Source organism: Cryptomeria japonica, chromosome 6, assembly GCF_030272615.1.
Source record: "Cryptomeria japonica chromosome 6, Sugi_1.0, whole genome shotgun sequence".
Classification (NCBI taxonomy): Eukaryota; Viridiplantae; Streptophyta; class Pinopsida; order Cupressales; family Cupressaceae; genus Cryptomeria; species Cryptomeria japonica.
Genome location: NC_081410.1, coordinates 180,595,619 through 180,609,610, shown reverse-complemented (window position 1 = coordinate 180,609,610; position 13,992 = coordinate 180,595,619). Strand labels below are relative to the sequence as shown.

The 13,992-nt window shown below is 33.5% G+C and overlaps 1 protein-coding gene across 2 annotated transcripts; it reads left to right on the top strand.

The window, feature by feature from the left end:
- The first annotated feature begins 7,050 nt into the window (after positions 1-7,050).
- Positions 7,051-10,352, top strand: LOC131856068 (disease resistance protein Roq1-like). 2 transcript variants are annotated; one of them, XM_059207285.1, is made up of 4 exons: positions 7,051-7,725; positions 7,854-9,219; positions 9,308-9,806; positions 10,002-10,352. In XM_059207285.1, exons 1-2 carry the CDS (start codon positions 7,508-7,510, stop codon positions 9,001-9,003), a joined length of 1,368 nt encoding a protein of 455 aa, XP_059063268.1. In that variant the 5' UTR covers positions 7,051-7,507; the 3' UTR covers positions 9,004-9,219; positions 9,308-9,806; positions 10,002-10,352. The 2 variants fall into 2 exon arrangements, with proteins under 2 accessions (XP_059063268.1, XP_059063267.1); XM_059207284.1 differs by having other exon boundaries at positions 7,854-9,806.
- The last annotated feature ends 3,640 nt before the right edge of the window (positions 10,353-13,992 follow it).

The following is a 13,992-nucleotide window of genomic DNA, read 5'->3' as shown; positions in this document are numbered from 1 at the left end:
AGATGAGATTTTCATTACTCAATCCAAGTACATAAAGGAAATCTTGAAGAAATTTGGAATGGAGGATTCAAAACCAGTAAGTACCCCTATGACTACCAACTGTAAACTATCAAAGAATGATGAATCTGCATCTGTTGATGAGACACTTTACCGATCCATGATTGGAAAGTTGCAATATGTTGTTCAAAGTAGGCCAAACATAACACATGCAATAGGTATAGTTGCAAGATTCTCTGCAGATCCTAAGGAAACACACATGACATCAATCAAGAGAATTTTCAGATACTTAAAAGGTACTGAGGATTATGGCTTAGTATATCAGAAAAGAAATGATTTTGATTTAAAAGTTTATATTGATGCTGATTGAGCAGGCAACATTGATGACAGAAAAAGCACAAGTGGAGGAACTTTCTTTTTAGGAGAAAGACTAGTGAGTTGGCTTAGCAAGAAACAAGGATGTGTTTCACAGTCAACAACAGAAGCTGAATACGTTGCTACAACATTGAATTGTACCAACATAGCATGGATCAAACAACTATTGGAAGGTATAAATGAGAAAGTTACCAAGCTAGTAACTATATTTTGTGACAATACTAGTGCCATTAACATTTCAAAGAATCCTGTTATGCACTCTAAGATAAAGCACATCTCTATCAAATATCATTATCTTAGAGAAGAAGCTCAAGAGAAGAAAGTGGTGTTGGAGTATCTTAGCACAAAGGAACAAATAGCAGATATCTTCACCAAGCCACTACCAAGGGACACTTTTGAGTATCTCAGAAGTAAGTTAGGGGTCCTACCCCTATCTTCTACTCACTGATCGAGTTCGGTGAAAGCATCAATTCAATGACTCTACAGAATATATTTTAGGAGTTGATGTTGATTTGCACACTTTAGGATGTTTTCTAAAGGTGTGCAAGAAACAATATAGGAAACAATACAAGGAACAGGAATTGAAGACATAAAATGCTCTAACTGAGACTAAGTTGACACATAATAGCAGGAAATCACTTCATACAGGAAGAAATTACTTTTTAGTTCTTTAATTTTTGGCATTATTGTCAAAGGGGGAGAAGACAGAAGAGAAGAGGAGAAGACTAATGCATGGGGGAGAATTCTGATGACAGGGGGAGAGCATTTCAGCATTTCAGAATCTCATAGCAATCCGAATCAATTAGGTAAAATCAGTTGGTTTTGCCATCAATGCCAAAGGGGGAGATTGTTGGCATTTGGCATTATAATAGACAAGGAGAGATTGTTGGCATTTCAATAAGGATATTGAGAAGGTTGTTGATGATTATGGATATAATTGATTAAGGATGTTTACTGTCTTAATATTATTATTTTGTCATTGATGTCAAGAAATTGATTTTCTAATTCAGTATGATGTTGCCATATCTTGAGAAGTATTATTTGATGAGTATAAAGATGTCGGTAAAAGACATAGAAATAATATGATAGATAAGGGGAGAAATAAGTTATTCAATGGGCAACTATTACCGAGTTAGACAATGATGAGATCATGATGTTTAGTTTTTTTGATATCCTACATATGTTATTGATTGTAAGGTTAATACTATACTATGTTACCGAGCAAAGAACCTAATCGGTAAAACCCTAAGGAACCTAGTCGGTAAACCCTAAGGTTATCGCTATCGGTTAATGAAGGTAGAATGTCTACCGAGTGAAGTTTAGTATTTATCGAGTTGCAACCGAGTAATAACAGAATGCATTAAATGATTAAAAGCATTATTTAATGAAGGAAGCTGATGAGTTGGCTATGATTAAATGATTGGTATATCGTGAATGAAGTTTGTTAAAGAATCTATGGCAAAGGAAAATTGGTAGGAAGATCTATAGCTTAGATTGAACCGCAATACCCTAGCACAAGTTCCAAGACATGTATGCAAGTTCCAAGGCGAGGTAAAACATTTTCAGATAGAAGGATACATTGAACCTGGTCAAAGTTTGAAGATCTGATGGCTATGATTGATCATGGGAAATGTGATCAAGGAGATTAAGCGGTTGGTGGATTGTTTATAAATAGGGAACTATTGATAAACAATGTATGCGGGCAAGTGTATGCACATGGATGCTACATAGTGATTACCGAGCACAGAAGCTTGAAGACCTATTTGAATAATAGAGTATAGAGCCCAGCAGATGGACAAGATTAGTTCTATGTCTATATTGTATTGAGCAAATAAGAATCTGCTTTAGCATTTTAGATGAAAAGTTGCAGATAGATTTTTATATTTAGTGAAGTGATAGAAAATCTCTTAACCGAGTGGACTTAACAGTCTTATTTGTAAAACCCTCTAGCAAGGTGACATTCTGATTGAGTGTTTGAAATCCTTTAACAAGGTCACTTCTAAAAAGGTAAAGATCCTAATAGATCTGAGGGAAATCCCTTAACCGGGTCACATCTAGCAATGTGTTTGTAATCTTTAACAGGATTTGCTTTTAACCGAGAATACTCTAGAAGAGTATATTTCTTAGTGGGTCCGAAATCCCATAGTGGTTTTTCCCTATTTGGGTTTCCATGTTAAATCTGGTGCTATAAGTGTTATGATGTTTATATGCTTTTGAGTTTGCATGTTTACCAGTTTTGGTTATATTACTGAAGTATATGTTACTGAGGTTGAATCTGATGTTTTTATGGAAGATTAAGTTTGTATGATTCACCCCCCCCCTCTCATCTTATTAGCTTGGCATCCGTACTTATCTTTAAGTATCAGAACTATCGGAAAGGTGACAAAATAGTTAGCTCCTCCAATGGAGGTTACCTCGGTAGGCCCAAAAACATCCAAATGTACTAGATTCAATGATGTTGTCTTTGTATCACGCCCACCTTTCAAAAGATAACTCATTTTTGTTTGCCATAGAGACAATGTTCGCAAAAGGCTAAATCTACAAGTTTGAGACCCGAAAGCTAATTCCTTGTGTCCATAACATGGAGCCCTTTCTTGCTAATATGTCCAAGTCTTTGATGCCAAAGATCCGCGTTGCTGTCCTCAACGACCATTGCAACTCCCACTTCACCATGAGTCTTAAATATATAGAGACTACCCAATTTATTGCCATTGGCTATCAACATGGTACCATGTCTAACCTTCCAAGTATCCAGAAGAAAATTTACATTAAGACCTTGGTCGAAGAGCTATCCAACAGATATCAAATTTTGTTTCAATTGTGGGACATGCCAAACATCTTTGAGCAGCCATGTTTTACCACCTTCTAATGGTAGATACACATCACCCTTGCGTGTAATTTTGCAAGCTTTGTTATCTCCTAAGAAAACATTTCCAAAGTGACCTTCTTTGTAGCTTATGAACACTTCAAGGCATGAGGTAGCATGATGGGAGGCACCAAAATCAAGTACCAATGAATTTGGAGTAGTGTCGGTTGTTGAAACAATTAGTACACTATCATCCTTGTAGTAGACAGTATTCGCTTTTTTGTCCCGCACCTTCTCTTGTGCCCTTTTGTAGTTTCTACAATCCTTCTTTACATGACCAGATTTTCCATAAAACCAACAATCACCATTTATGTTTATAGACTTCGATCTCCTTGCTGATTTCGATCGCCTATAATAATTATTTCTGCCTCACCGGATGAAGGTTCTTCATTTTTTCTTCTCAAATCCTCACTAATAAGATTAGCTACTACATCATTAAAAACTAACTTATTTTTACCAGATATCAATGTGCTAACGACTGTTACAACACCATCCTAGCTGCTTGGTAAAGAACATAACAAAAGAACAACCTTGCTCTCATCATCTTGTGTCATCCCCACCAAAGTTGCTTGACTGATCAATGTATTAAATTCATTGATGTGATTTTCCATTGCGCAACCTTCCTTCATCTTAAGCTTGTACAACCGCTTCATGATAAACACTTTATTTGCAACTGACGCCATTTCATATATGGTTGTTAATTTATCTCATACATCTTTCATTGTTGCTTCACCCTTGACGTTGAAGAGAACATTGTTGGATAGTGAGAGAAAAATTGTCACTCTTGCCTTCTTGTCTAATTTTTCCCATTCTTCATCAGCCATCATGGTTGCTTTCTTTGCTTTCCCTTCAAGCGCAAGTGAAGGGTCTTGCTTTATCAGCAAGGACTCCATCTACACCTTCCATAACTTAAAGTTCTGACCAGAGAACCTCTCTATCTTCGCTTCTTCCATGGTTCCATAATTTCACCACCGAAATCTTAATAGTGATCTAACCTCGTTTTGATACCAATTGTTAGGAATGAATGCGAATTTGAAGTGTAGAAATTTAACAAAAAATTCACAGATAGGGACAAAAAGAAACACACAATTTTATCGTGGTTCGGTAGATTGCCTACATCCACACTCAAAGTAGGGGAATCAATTTCTTAATGACCAATTTTGGTTTTACATACACGGCTACAAGAAGATTCAGAACACCCAGAAAAGATATTCAACCAGATCTTTAAAAGAGCTTTACAAACAGAAGTTAAAGGGCCAAAGGATTTGGCGGCAAGAAGAAGGAGTCAGTTGGACTTCACTTCCAACAAGATGGTGTAGTTCCAACTGGCCTGGTAGACATGCATTCAAAATGCAGAAGCAATGACAAGGCAAGTGAAATGTTTCAAAGAATGCCTCAAAGAAATGTGGTCACATGGAATACCATGATTATAGGATACACAAAATGGATTTGTTGAAAAGCCTTTATAAACTTTCAAGCAAATGCAATTGGCAGATATGAGGTCAAATTCTACAACCTTTGCCAACATCCTTCTTGCCTGTGCAAAAATAGGAGATTTGCAATAGGGTATTGACATCCACCAAAGCATAAAGGATAGAAAAATATTATCGGATGTTGTAGTTGCTAATATACAATAGGAATACTTGATAACCAGACTGTGGGATGTTTCAACTATGTATTTTATAGGTTTTAAGGAGCTCGACAAAGAACACACTCATCTATAACGTAACTATTAGGCTATTGGTATTAAACTTTGCAAAGATTAGCTAAGTTGGCTTGAAAATTTTGAGTTTAAGCCACTTTCAATCATGCTCCATGCTCCTCCAACTGAAAATGACAGGCTGAAAACAATCCGGAGTATGCCAAGACCCCAACTCAAGTACCAACTAGAAGTGTATTTTTCAGGTTTCTTGATATAAATCCACATAAAACATGGGCAGGTTTCTCTATAATTAAATGGTTAAAGCAACCAACAAGCTTTAAATTATGCTCTAATTAACATATGTGCCTAATTGCAGATCTTTTGCACTCCAAAATATGTCTATTTGTTAGGGAAAAGGATCTATGAGATTGGCATGCCTTGCACATAGCATTGACTAGGATACAAAGTGAAAGACATTATGAATTTCTAGTACATGATATTACAAACTAAGTTGAATCGTGATGAGCATTTTTCAGAAACCCCATTAAGGTAGCAATATAAAAGCTATATTCTTTTTTTTTTCATTTTTCTACAAATATTTTAATAAATTTAAAGATTATTTTATTTTACTTTTTTAAAAAATCACATTAATTAATATTTTTACTTTTAATGTCAATTTTTAATTTTTGTTTTTCTTATTTTTTAATGATGAATAAGGTAATTTTATATTTTAAAAAATGATATACAATTTAAAAATATATATATTTTCTTCATTTTATTTATGAATAATATTTTGTTACTTTAAAAAAAAAGTTTTTATTGTTTTTAAGAATGAAACTATTTGAGCTTTAATATATGTATATTTCATTTATATATATATATATATATATATATATATATATATATATATATATATATATATATATATATATATATATATATATATATATATACATACATGATGAAAAAAAATTTAATTATATTGTAATAATATTACAATCATAGTATATAAAATAATTTAATAATATTATTCAAATTCAATAATACTATAATATAATTACAATATAAGATAATAAAATAATAATATCGATTTATATTTTATTAAAATTTGTAAAAAATATTAATTATATAATTCTTTTCTTAATTTAAAATTTTTATTATATAAAAAATATTTATTAATTCAAAAGTTATTCGATTTTACTTTCAAAAAATCATCACATGGATTAACATTTTTAATAGTCATGTCAATTTTACAAAATATTTGCTTTGTTGCCCTTAGACACTATTTTGTTAGTTTGTTGTATAGTTCTTAGTTCATGAGTAGCATAATTATTTTGAATAGGGAAGTTGCAAAAAAAATGCTCTTCACTAAAAAAACTCTTACTAAATTGCCCGCATGTAAGATCTATGCCCCAAGCTTTGAGGCTTGAACAAGTTCAAGTTTGGACTTTGTTACCTCCTACACACTCAATTGCAAATAATATAGAAACATTTTAGGCCATTTGTTGTAGCTCTCAAGAGATGTATACAAAATAATGCAACCAAAATTTTAAGCTTTGGAATAGTAACTCATAATTAAATTTAAGTTCAAAATATCATTAGAATTAACATTAATAATAATATAATATTAAAAAATACAATAATATGAATAATTGTAACAATATGTATGTGTTTGTTTGAATGTATGCATATGTAAATTCAATTCTGCATTTTCCACTTACACTGAATTAACATTTTCAAAATACTATAGATGTAATCATTGCACACCACATTGAGATGCAAGTGCTAGTTTCTATCAAAACTAGTCATAAAAGTCTGTTTCCTCATTTATTTGACAAACATATAATAGTCAATTAATCAAACCATTTTATTTTTAACTGTTAACTTAAAAATTATAAATTAATCATTTATAGTTGAAATCAGAAAAAGAATAAATTAAGTCAAAAAAAGTGGAATAGCAGATATGGAATACAAAGAAAAGCTATACCTAGTATGAACGAGAAAAACCCAAGAAATAGCATATGCTAGGTAATTTATGCCGTTTTCGAAGAACAGGGGGTGGGGCTGGCCTTGTACGCATGCGCTCAGATAGTTACGGTCTTTGGAGTCCAAATCGGGGTTAAAGTAGAGCCACGCGGAAGTGTGTTTTAACGCAAACAAACTCGAAAATATCTTTGAATTTTTCCAGCGTGCCCTGACCGTTCCCTGAGGACTCGTTCGTGGGGAAAAAGGAAAGAAAAAAACTTGTTCCTTCCGCTGAGAGCAGAGGAGTAGCAGTAATGGTGGTCAGCTGATCCTTCCATCAAATCCAGCCCATTCTGCTTCAGAAAGATTCATGCATTCCAGCCTTTACATTCATGGCTTCCTCCTCATCGTCTGCATGTCCTTAATTATACGATGCATTCATCAGCCATCGAGGCCCTGATGTCAAGGATACCCTTGCTAAACAACTGTATGAACTTCTTCAGGAAAGAGGGTGCCGGGCTTTTCTAGACCGTGAAGAGATAAAAGGAGGAGATTCTATTCCTTTTGCCATTCGCAATGCCATTTGCTCATCTCTTGTGCAAATTGCCATTTTTTCCAAAGGATATGCAGAGTCCTGTTGGTGTTTAGATGAGCTTCATCTCATGTTACAGCAAACTGATGCCCTGTTTATTCCTTTCTTCTACGATGTCCAGCCGTGGGAGCTACGCCACATCAAGAACGAGAAATCACAGTATGGTGTGGCATTTTCTGATTATCGAAGTAAAGGCAGATATCTTGATAAGTTGGATGAATGGAAAAACGCCCTCAAATCTGCTGCTGACGTATCTGGTTATGAACTTAGCCATTCCTCACATCAATAGTAAGATTACTTTCATTTGCTTTGTATCGATTATGATTCCTCGTGTTTTCCCCTTTTCACCAGTTTATGACATTCATATTACTTTGGTAGGATGGCTTTCTAAATAGATTTTTCGTTTTGGATTTCAGCAATTTGTGTGAAAATATTGTGTCTCGTGTGCTACAATTGGTACAAGAAAGGAGAAATAGTAAGCCGTTAAATGTTGCTAAATATCCGGTTGGACTTGCTGATCTCGTCCAAGATTTTGAAAGTTGTGGTACAGGCAAGGTCATGATAGCAGGGATCTATGGACTTGGGGGATCTGGAAAGACCACCCTGGCAAAAGAATTGTTTAACAGGAAGCGTTCAGACTACCATGCAGCATCTTTTCTCTCTGATGTGAGAGAATCACATGCCAATCGTGATTTGCAGTGCTTGCAAAGTCAACTCTTGAAAGATCTTTTTCCTAAAGATTCAGAGATTAGCAGTGTGCACCATGGCATCGGAGAGCTGAAGGATCGTCTAGGAAGAGCAAGGCATTTGCATTTTCTCATAGTCCTGGATGATATTGATCATCAAGACCAATTAGATGCCCTGTTACCTGAAGGAATGCTGAGCTCTAGTAGCCTGGTAATAATTACAACCCGTGACCAAAGTATTTTAATGGGTGCAGATATCCGTTATAAGATGAAGGAACTGAATAGGGATCGTGCTAAAGAACTCTTCTGTAGCCATGCTTTCCGCATAGGGGATCCACCCATTGCATATGAGAAATTGGTTGAAAGCTTCGTGGAATTCTGTGGAGGTTTACCCCTCTCACTTAAAATTTTGGGCGCCCATCTTTATGGCAGGGATGAGTATTATTGGCAGTTACAATTGGAAAAGGTTAAGAAAATCCAGCCTAAGGATATAATGCAAAGACTTAAAATAAGCTTTGATGGTCTAGACCAAGAGGAGAAGCACATATTTATAGATATTGCATGTTTATTCAATAAGAAAAAAAAATCTAATTTAAAAAGTAAAGCTATATTAGTCTGGAATCTGTCTGGTTGGAGCGCTAAACATGCAGTTCAAAACCTGCAAGACAAGTGCCTAATTGAAGTGAGTTGGTTCAAATTTGAAATGCATGATCACCTCCGCGATTTGGGAAGACAAATGGCAGATGAGTTGGGGCCTCCTCGGCTATGGAGACCGCACATTCTTAGAGCTATATACTTGTTTGGCAAAGATGGTTTTTTACTACTGAGAACTAATTCTTTTTCGAGTGTAATTGTGAATGCCAGGCCAGTTTCGAGTTGAGAAAGCTGGAGGTATTCTACTCTCCTTCGTTGCAAAAGCTTCCAGATTTGATGGGAATGTTCAGGCATTTGGAAGAATTAGATATCAGCAGATCCTTAGAGAAGACAGATATAACACCCTTAGTGCAATCACTTAAACAACTTGATAATCTTAGATCACTGACATTGTCTTTTGGGAAGGAAGTCTTCTTCAAGGGGAATTTGGATCTGAGCAGAGGTAGAGATTCTCTTTCAAGCAGTCGCATGAATAGCCTTGAAACCATACAACTTTCCTTCGCTAATATATCTAAGTTGCTAATTTGTAGAGAGATCTGTCCCCGACTTCGATCATTGACAGTTCAGTTTATGGAGAATCTAAAAGAAATGCACTTAAATCAGCTAGAGAGACTGGAAGCTCTTACAGTGCGGAAATGTCCCAAATTTGAAACAATATCAGGGTTATCTTCTCTAACAGGGCTGCCGTCTCTTAAAGTGCTATATTGTCCCAAATGGGAAACAATACCAGGGTTATCTTCTCTGAAAGGGCTTCAGTCTCTTAGAGTGGAGGATTGTCCCAAATTTGAAACAATCTCAGGGTTATCTTCTCTAACAGGGCTTCAAGTGTTTAAAGCACAGAAGTGTGAAGGGTTGAAATCGTTGCCAACCATTGCACAACAACGTCATCTGGAGAGATTCACAATTTTGGATTGTCATAAGTTGCAGAGTGTAGAAGGGTTTGAAGAGTTGCAAGGATTGAAAAGTCTGATAATTGAAGTTCCTGACAATGGATATGCATGGGTACGGAATTGCTTTTATGGATTGAGGGTAATACTACTTTTTCTAAACGCAAACAATTGATCGACTGGAAAGCAAGTTTTTTAATTGTTAAAAGTGAATTATGTGATTTTTCTGGACAGGGAAAACAATATTACTACTTCTAAGTTGGTTATGAAAATTATTTATTTTACTTATATTTATATCAGTTTTTTAATGTTTTGTTTTATATTTTAAATGTTGCAGAGGCTTCCATCAGAGTATACCATTTTAATAGGGAAGCCAGTGGATACAGCATTTGTCTAGATTGGATGGAAATTTATTTTCTCAAGTGATTGGTGCTCAAGGAGTTGAAGAGATGAATGGCGGACAAAATACGCTGGACATAAAGAAGCTCATCAGGTGCAATTACTATATATGCTTTTCTTGGAACATTTAAATATCTTGCTACTTACATGAAAGATGAATGAGTATTCTCAACATGTGGTGATGAACGAATGATTGTACTTTTACTCCCCCACCATGATAGTGAGGGAATTATAATAAATAGAATCAACATAACGAAGGGATTGAAGGCCATAGTCAATGGAGGGGAAGAAGGGAAAGCTTTAATTTTGATGCAAATAATCATTGATCAATTGTATAGAGAAAATAAAAGAATTGAGAATTTTAAAAGTAGGTTTTCATGCAGTTGTTTAGCTTATTTTGACTAGTAGTCATTATTCATTTTAATTAAAATTATTTTTTTAAATTAATTTTTAATATTATTAATAATAATTTATCTAATTAAAATTTGAAAAAGAAAATATGGGTAAATGTTGGAGTGTGATATTTTTTGACAATATGCGAGTGTAGAATTGTACATCATCTTTTTTTAATGTTGTCATACTATTGGTCAACTAAAAATATAAATTTCATCCTACCAATACCAATAAACTAATGTTATTCAAGCATTTAATATTGTTGAAATTTGATTCAATAAATCAAATGTATTTAAACTAGAAATTGCACCGTGGTGTGCAATGGGTACGCCGAACAGGTGAAAGTTCATTTAGAAAAAAATGTGGTCTTTTTTCTATAAAAATGTGTAGTACATGATGTTAATTGGTAGACCATTTATGAAATGATGTGGTTTGTGCAACAAATGTCTTGATGGAGAAGTGATAGCTATAAATTAGCATGCATCCACTTACATGGATTTGAACACAACTGAAAGAAAACCTTTGAATGAAGAATATAATTAAGGTCCATTACCTATAGGCTCATATTATGTTTTCTATATCTAGAGAGAGAATGATAGGAATAGAAAGAGAGAGAGATGGGTGGATGAATGTGTGTGTGTGTGTGTGTGTGTGTGTGTGTGTGAGAGAGAGAGAGAGAGAGTGAGTGAGTGAGTGAGAGAGAGAGAGAGAGAGAGAGAGAGAGAGAGAGAGAGAGAGAGAGAGGTGGGAATATGGGGATAAAGATATAGAGACACACTGAGATGTAGATATAGAGGTATAGGAAGAGGGAGAAGGAAAAATAGAGAGTTATTTCTTTTATGAAATGTAATATGTTATCTTGCTAAATCAATGACGCATCCTACTCAAAAAGAGATATAAGATGATTTAATTCATTCTAGCCATCTAAGTCAGGGTGGGTCACACAAAGATTAATCTTGTAGATATATGCTTATGTGTTATCCTTCCCATACCACGAGATTCACCTAATATCTCTCATATTTAATTATAAATCTTTATATATAGATACATGAGAACATTTAATTGATCAAAAGGATTAACACTACTCACATGGTAGTATTATGGTGTAAGTCTCGGTGAGTAATTAGGTCATTATTTTAAGCATAGCTTTTGTTGATTTTCTATAGAAAACTCTTATAGAACTTCAAAATTTGTATACTAAATAGTGTCATTCAAATAAGATATTTTTTTTAAAGTGACAATTGTTGCTAATTTAGTTGAGGTTGTTTTCTTTCACATCTATAACTCAATGATTCTGTTTTAGCCTTTGGGTACAATTTAATCCATTTTCACCTTTATTGAAACTCTTCCAATTAAAAAGGGAATCTATTAGTGTGATAGAATTCAAATAAGTAGAAACTTAGGGATGAAATGGATTAAATTACACTAATTAAAGTACATATCTTGTAAATAAACAAGCAAACAATTATCATAGAATTCCCACAGCCAAGTTAGCATAAAAATTAACCATATAGAGAATGATTTATTAAGTTAATTAATATTTAGCAAAAAATAAAGTTGAGGATCACATCACCAATAAATAAATATTAACCAAAAGGTTAATTCAAAGTGGGCCCTTTCTCTACTGCTACACATTATGATCAATGTAGATCTTTCTTAAGACAACAATATCTTATTAGTGTTATTCAAGTTCATATGATGTTTGTCTTTGGTTGAATTCATTATAAAAATACATTTGTGACACAACACTAATGTGTCTTTTTTATAGCTATATTTATAGGGAATGGGATGAAGAAAGTTTAGTGCACACACATAGCAGATGATAACAGAGATACTAGTCACAAGGCTTAAGATTTTTAGTGGGATGAAGAAAGATTAGTGCACACACATAGCAGAGGATAACAAAGACACTAGCCACAAGGTTTAACATTTTTAGTAGGTGTTTTATACAATTTTATAGATTAAATTTATATAATTTTGTAGGGGAAGATAGAGATAGACATGAAGATAGAGCAAGAGAGGAAGAAGGCGATAAATAGATAGAGGCATAGAGATAGATAGATAGATAGGAGATATATAGAGATAAAAAAAGAGTGATATATAGAGATACATAAGGATGGGGAAAGAGATGGGGATTGACAATTAAAGCATACTCATATTATTAAAGTGATATGGATATGGATACTATTGTGCATTCACTAAGTTCTACTTACTCTTTCTTATCCCCTTAATTAAAGCATGAGATTGAAAATCACTATGAGAATTTGAAATTAACATTCCATTTTAATGTGCATAACATAGAAAGAAATTGAATTCTATGTTGTATTGATGAAAATTTTTAAAATAATTTAAAAAAATTATAATACAATTTTAAAAAGAAAAAAATTTGTATCATCATAATATGATTCAATAACATTTTGAAATTATTTCCTTGATTAATTGATGCTATCAAATCAAATTTGAAAAATAAAAGAAATATAGAATAATAGAAAAAAACAAAAAAATTACTTTAATACTTCATAAATAAAACAAAAATCTTATTATTCATTGCTAGTAAATAAAAACTAATTTTATATTATTATTTAAAACCAAAATTAAATATAAAACTAAACTAAAATTTTTTAAAATCTGATTTTTTCATAGTGTATTAACATTTTGAAATGTCTTTGGAAAAAAACAAAAAAATTACTTTGAAACTTTCTAAATTAAAAAAAAAACTTACTTTAAATCTTTGTATATTAAAATTTAAAATAAATTAAATTCTAAAATTAAAACTATCTTTTATAGTTTTTTTTAAGATGTAGGTTAAATAAACTACTACAATTTATTGCCACGTCCCTAAATTGTTGAGCGCCTTCCATTTGTGGAGCTGCACGTTTCCCAAGTATCACCGATCTACACTTGTAACCATGATGCACAATGCTTGGAACGATATATGCAATATGAGCTCCGATGAGGACAAGATGCCATATGTATCCCATGACCAATAAAGAGTTGTGGTTAGACATGGATTCAGGATGGTTTACCAAGTTGTTGTAGTAATTGCATCAGCATTGAAAGACCATGCGTTGGCTCTTCATACTCTCTACTAGTTAGCAATGAGCTCAGTTTGTCAAAGTCGTAAACCAGGACAACAAACACCTTCTGCAAAGGATTATTCAAAGAATCTACAGGTTTGGAAATGGCATTGTATTTTTCTGTTTGTTTTTTCAAGAAATACAGAGTATCTATGACTATAGGTCTTGTCCTATATTATCAGCATTTTTGTGATGCCTGCATTTTTATGGGCTTCAAAACCGTGTGCATGAGTAGCGGTAGAAAATTAGGAGAACTATGTAACTGGCACACCCACAATTATAGAGTTGCAGATATCTGGAATGACTGCTTCATACATTTATAAATAATTCCTTTGTCACTAACTTGGCACCAAGGTAACCGGTTGCTAGTATACCATGATTTACTTTGTTAGCTTTGACAATGTTTAAGAAACTGCGGAAGAATTTATTGAGAGGTCAGAAAGCAGATATGCGTCAGCA

What these genes read in the sequence shown, in the direction of transcription:
- LOC131856068 (XM_059207285.1), top strand. Translation starts at nt 7,508, where the DNA reads ATGTTACAGCAAACTGATGCCCTGTTTATTCCTTTCTTCTACGATGTC. An exon ending in AGCCATTCCTCACATCAATA is followed by an intron (nt 7,726 to 7,853) that starts GTAAGATTACTT and finishes TTTGGATTTCAG; the next exon opens with CAATTTGTGTGAAAATATTG.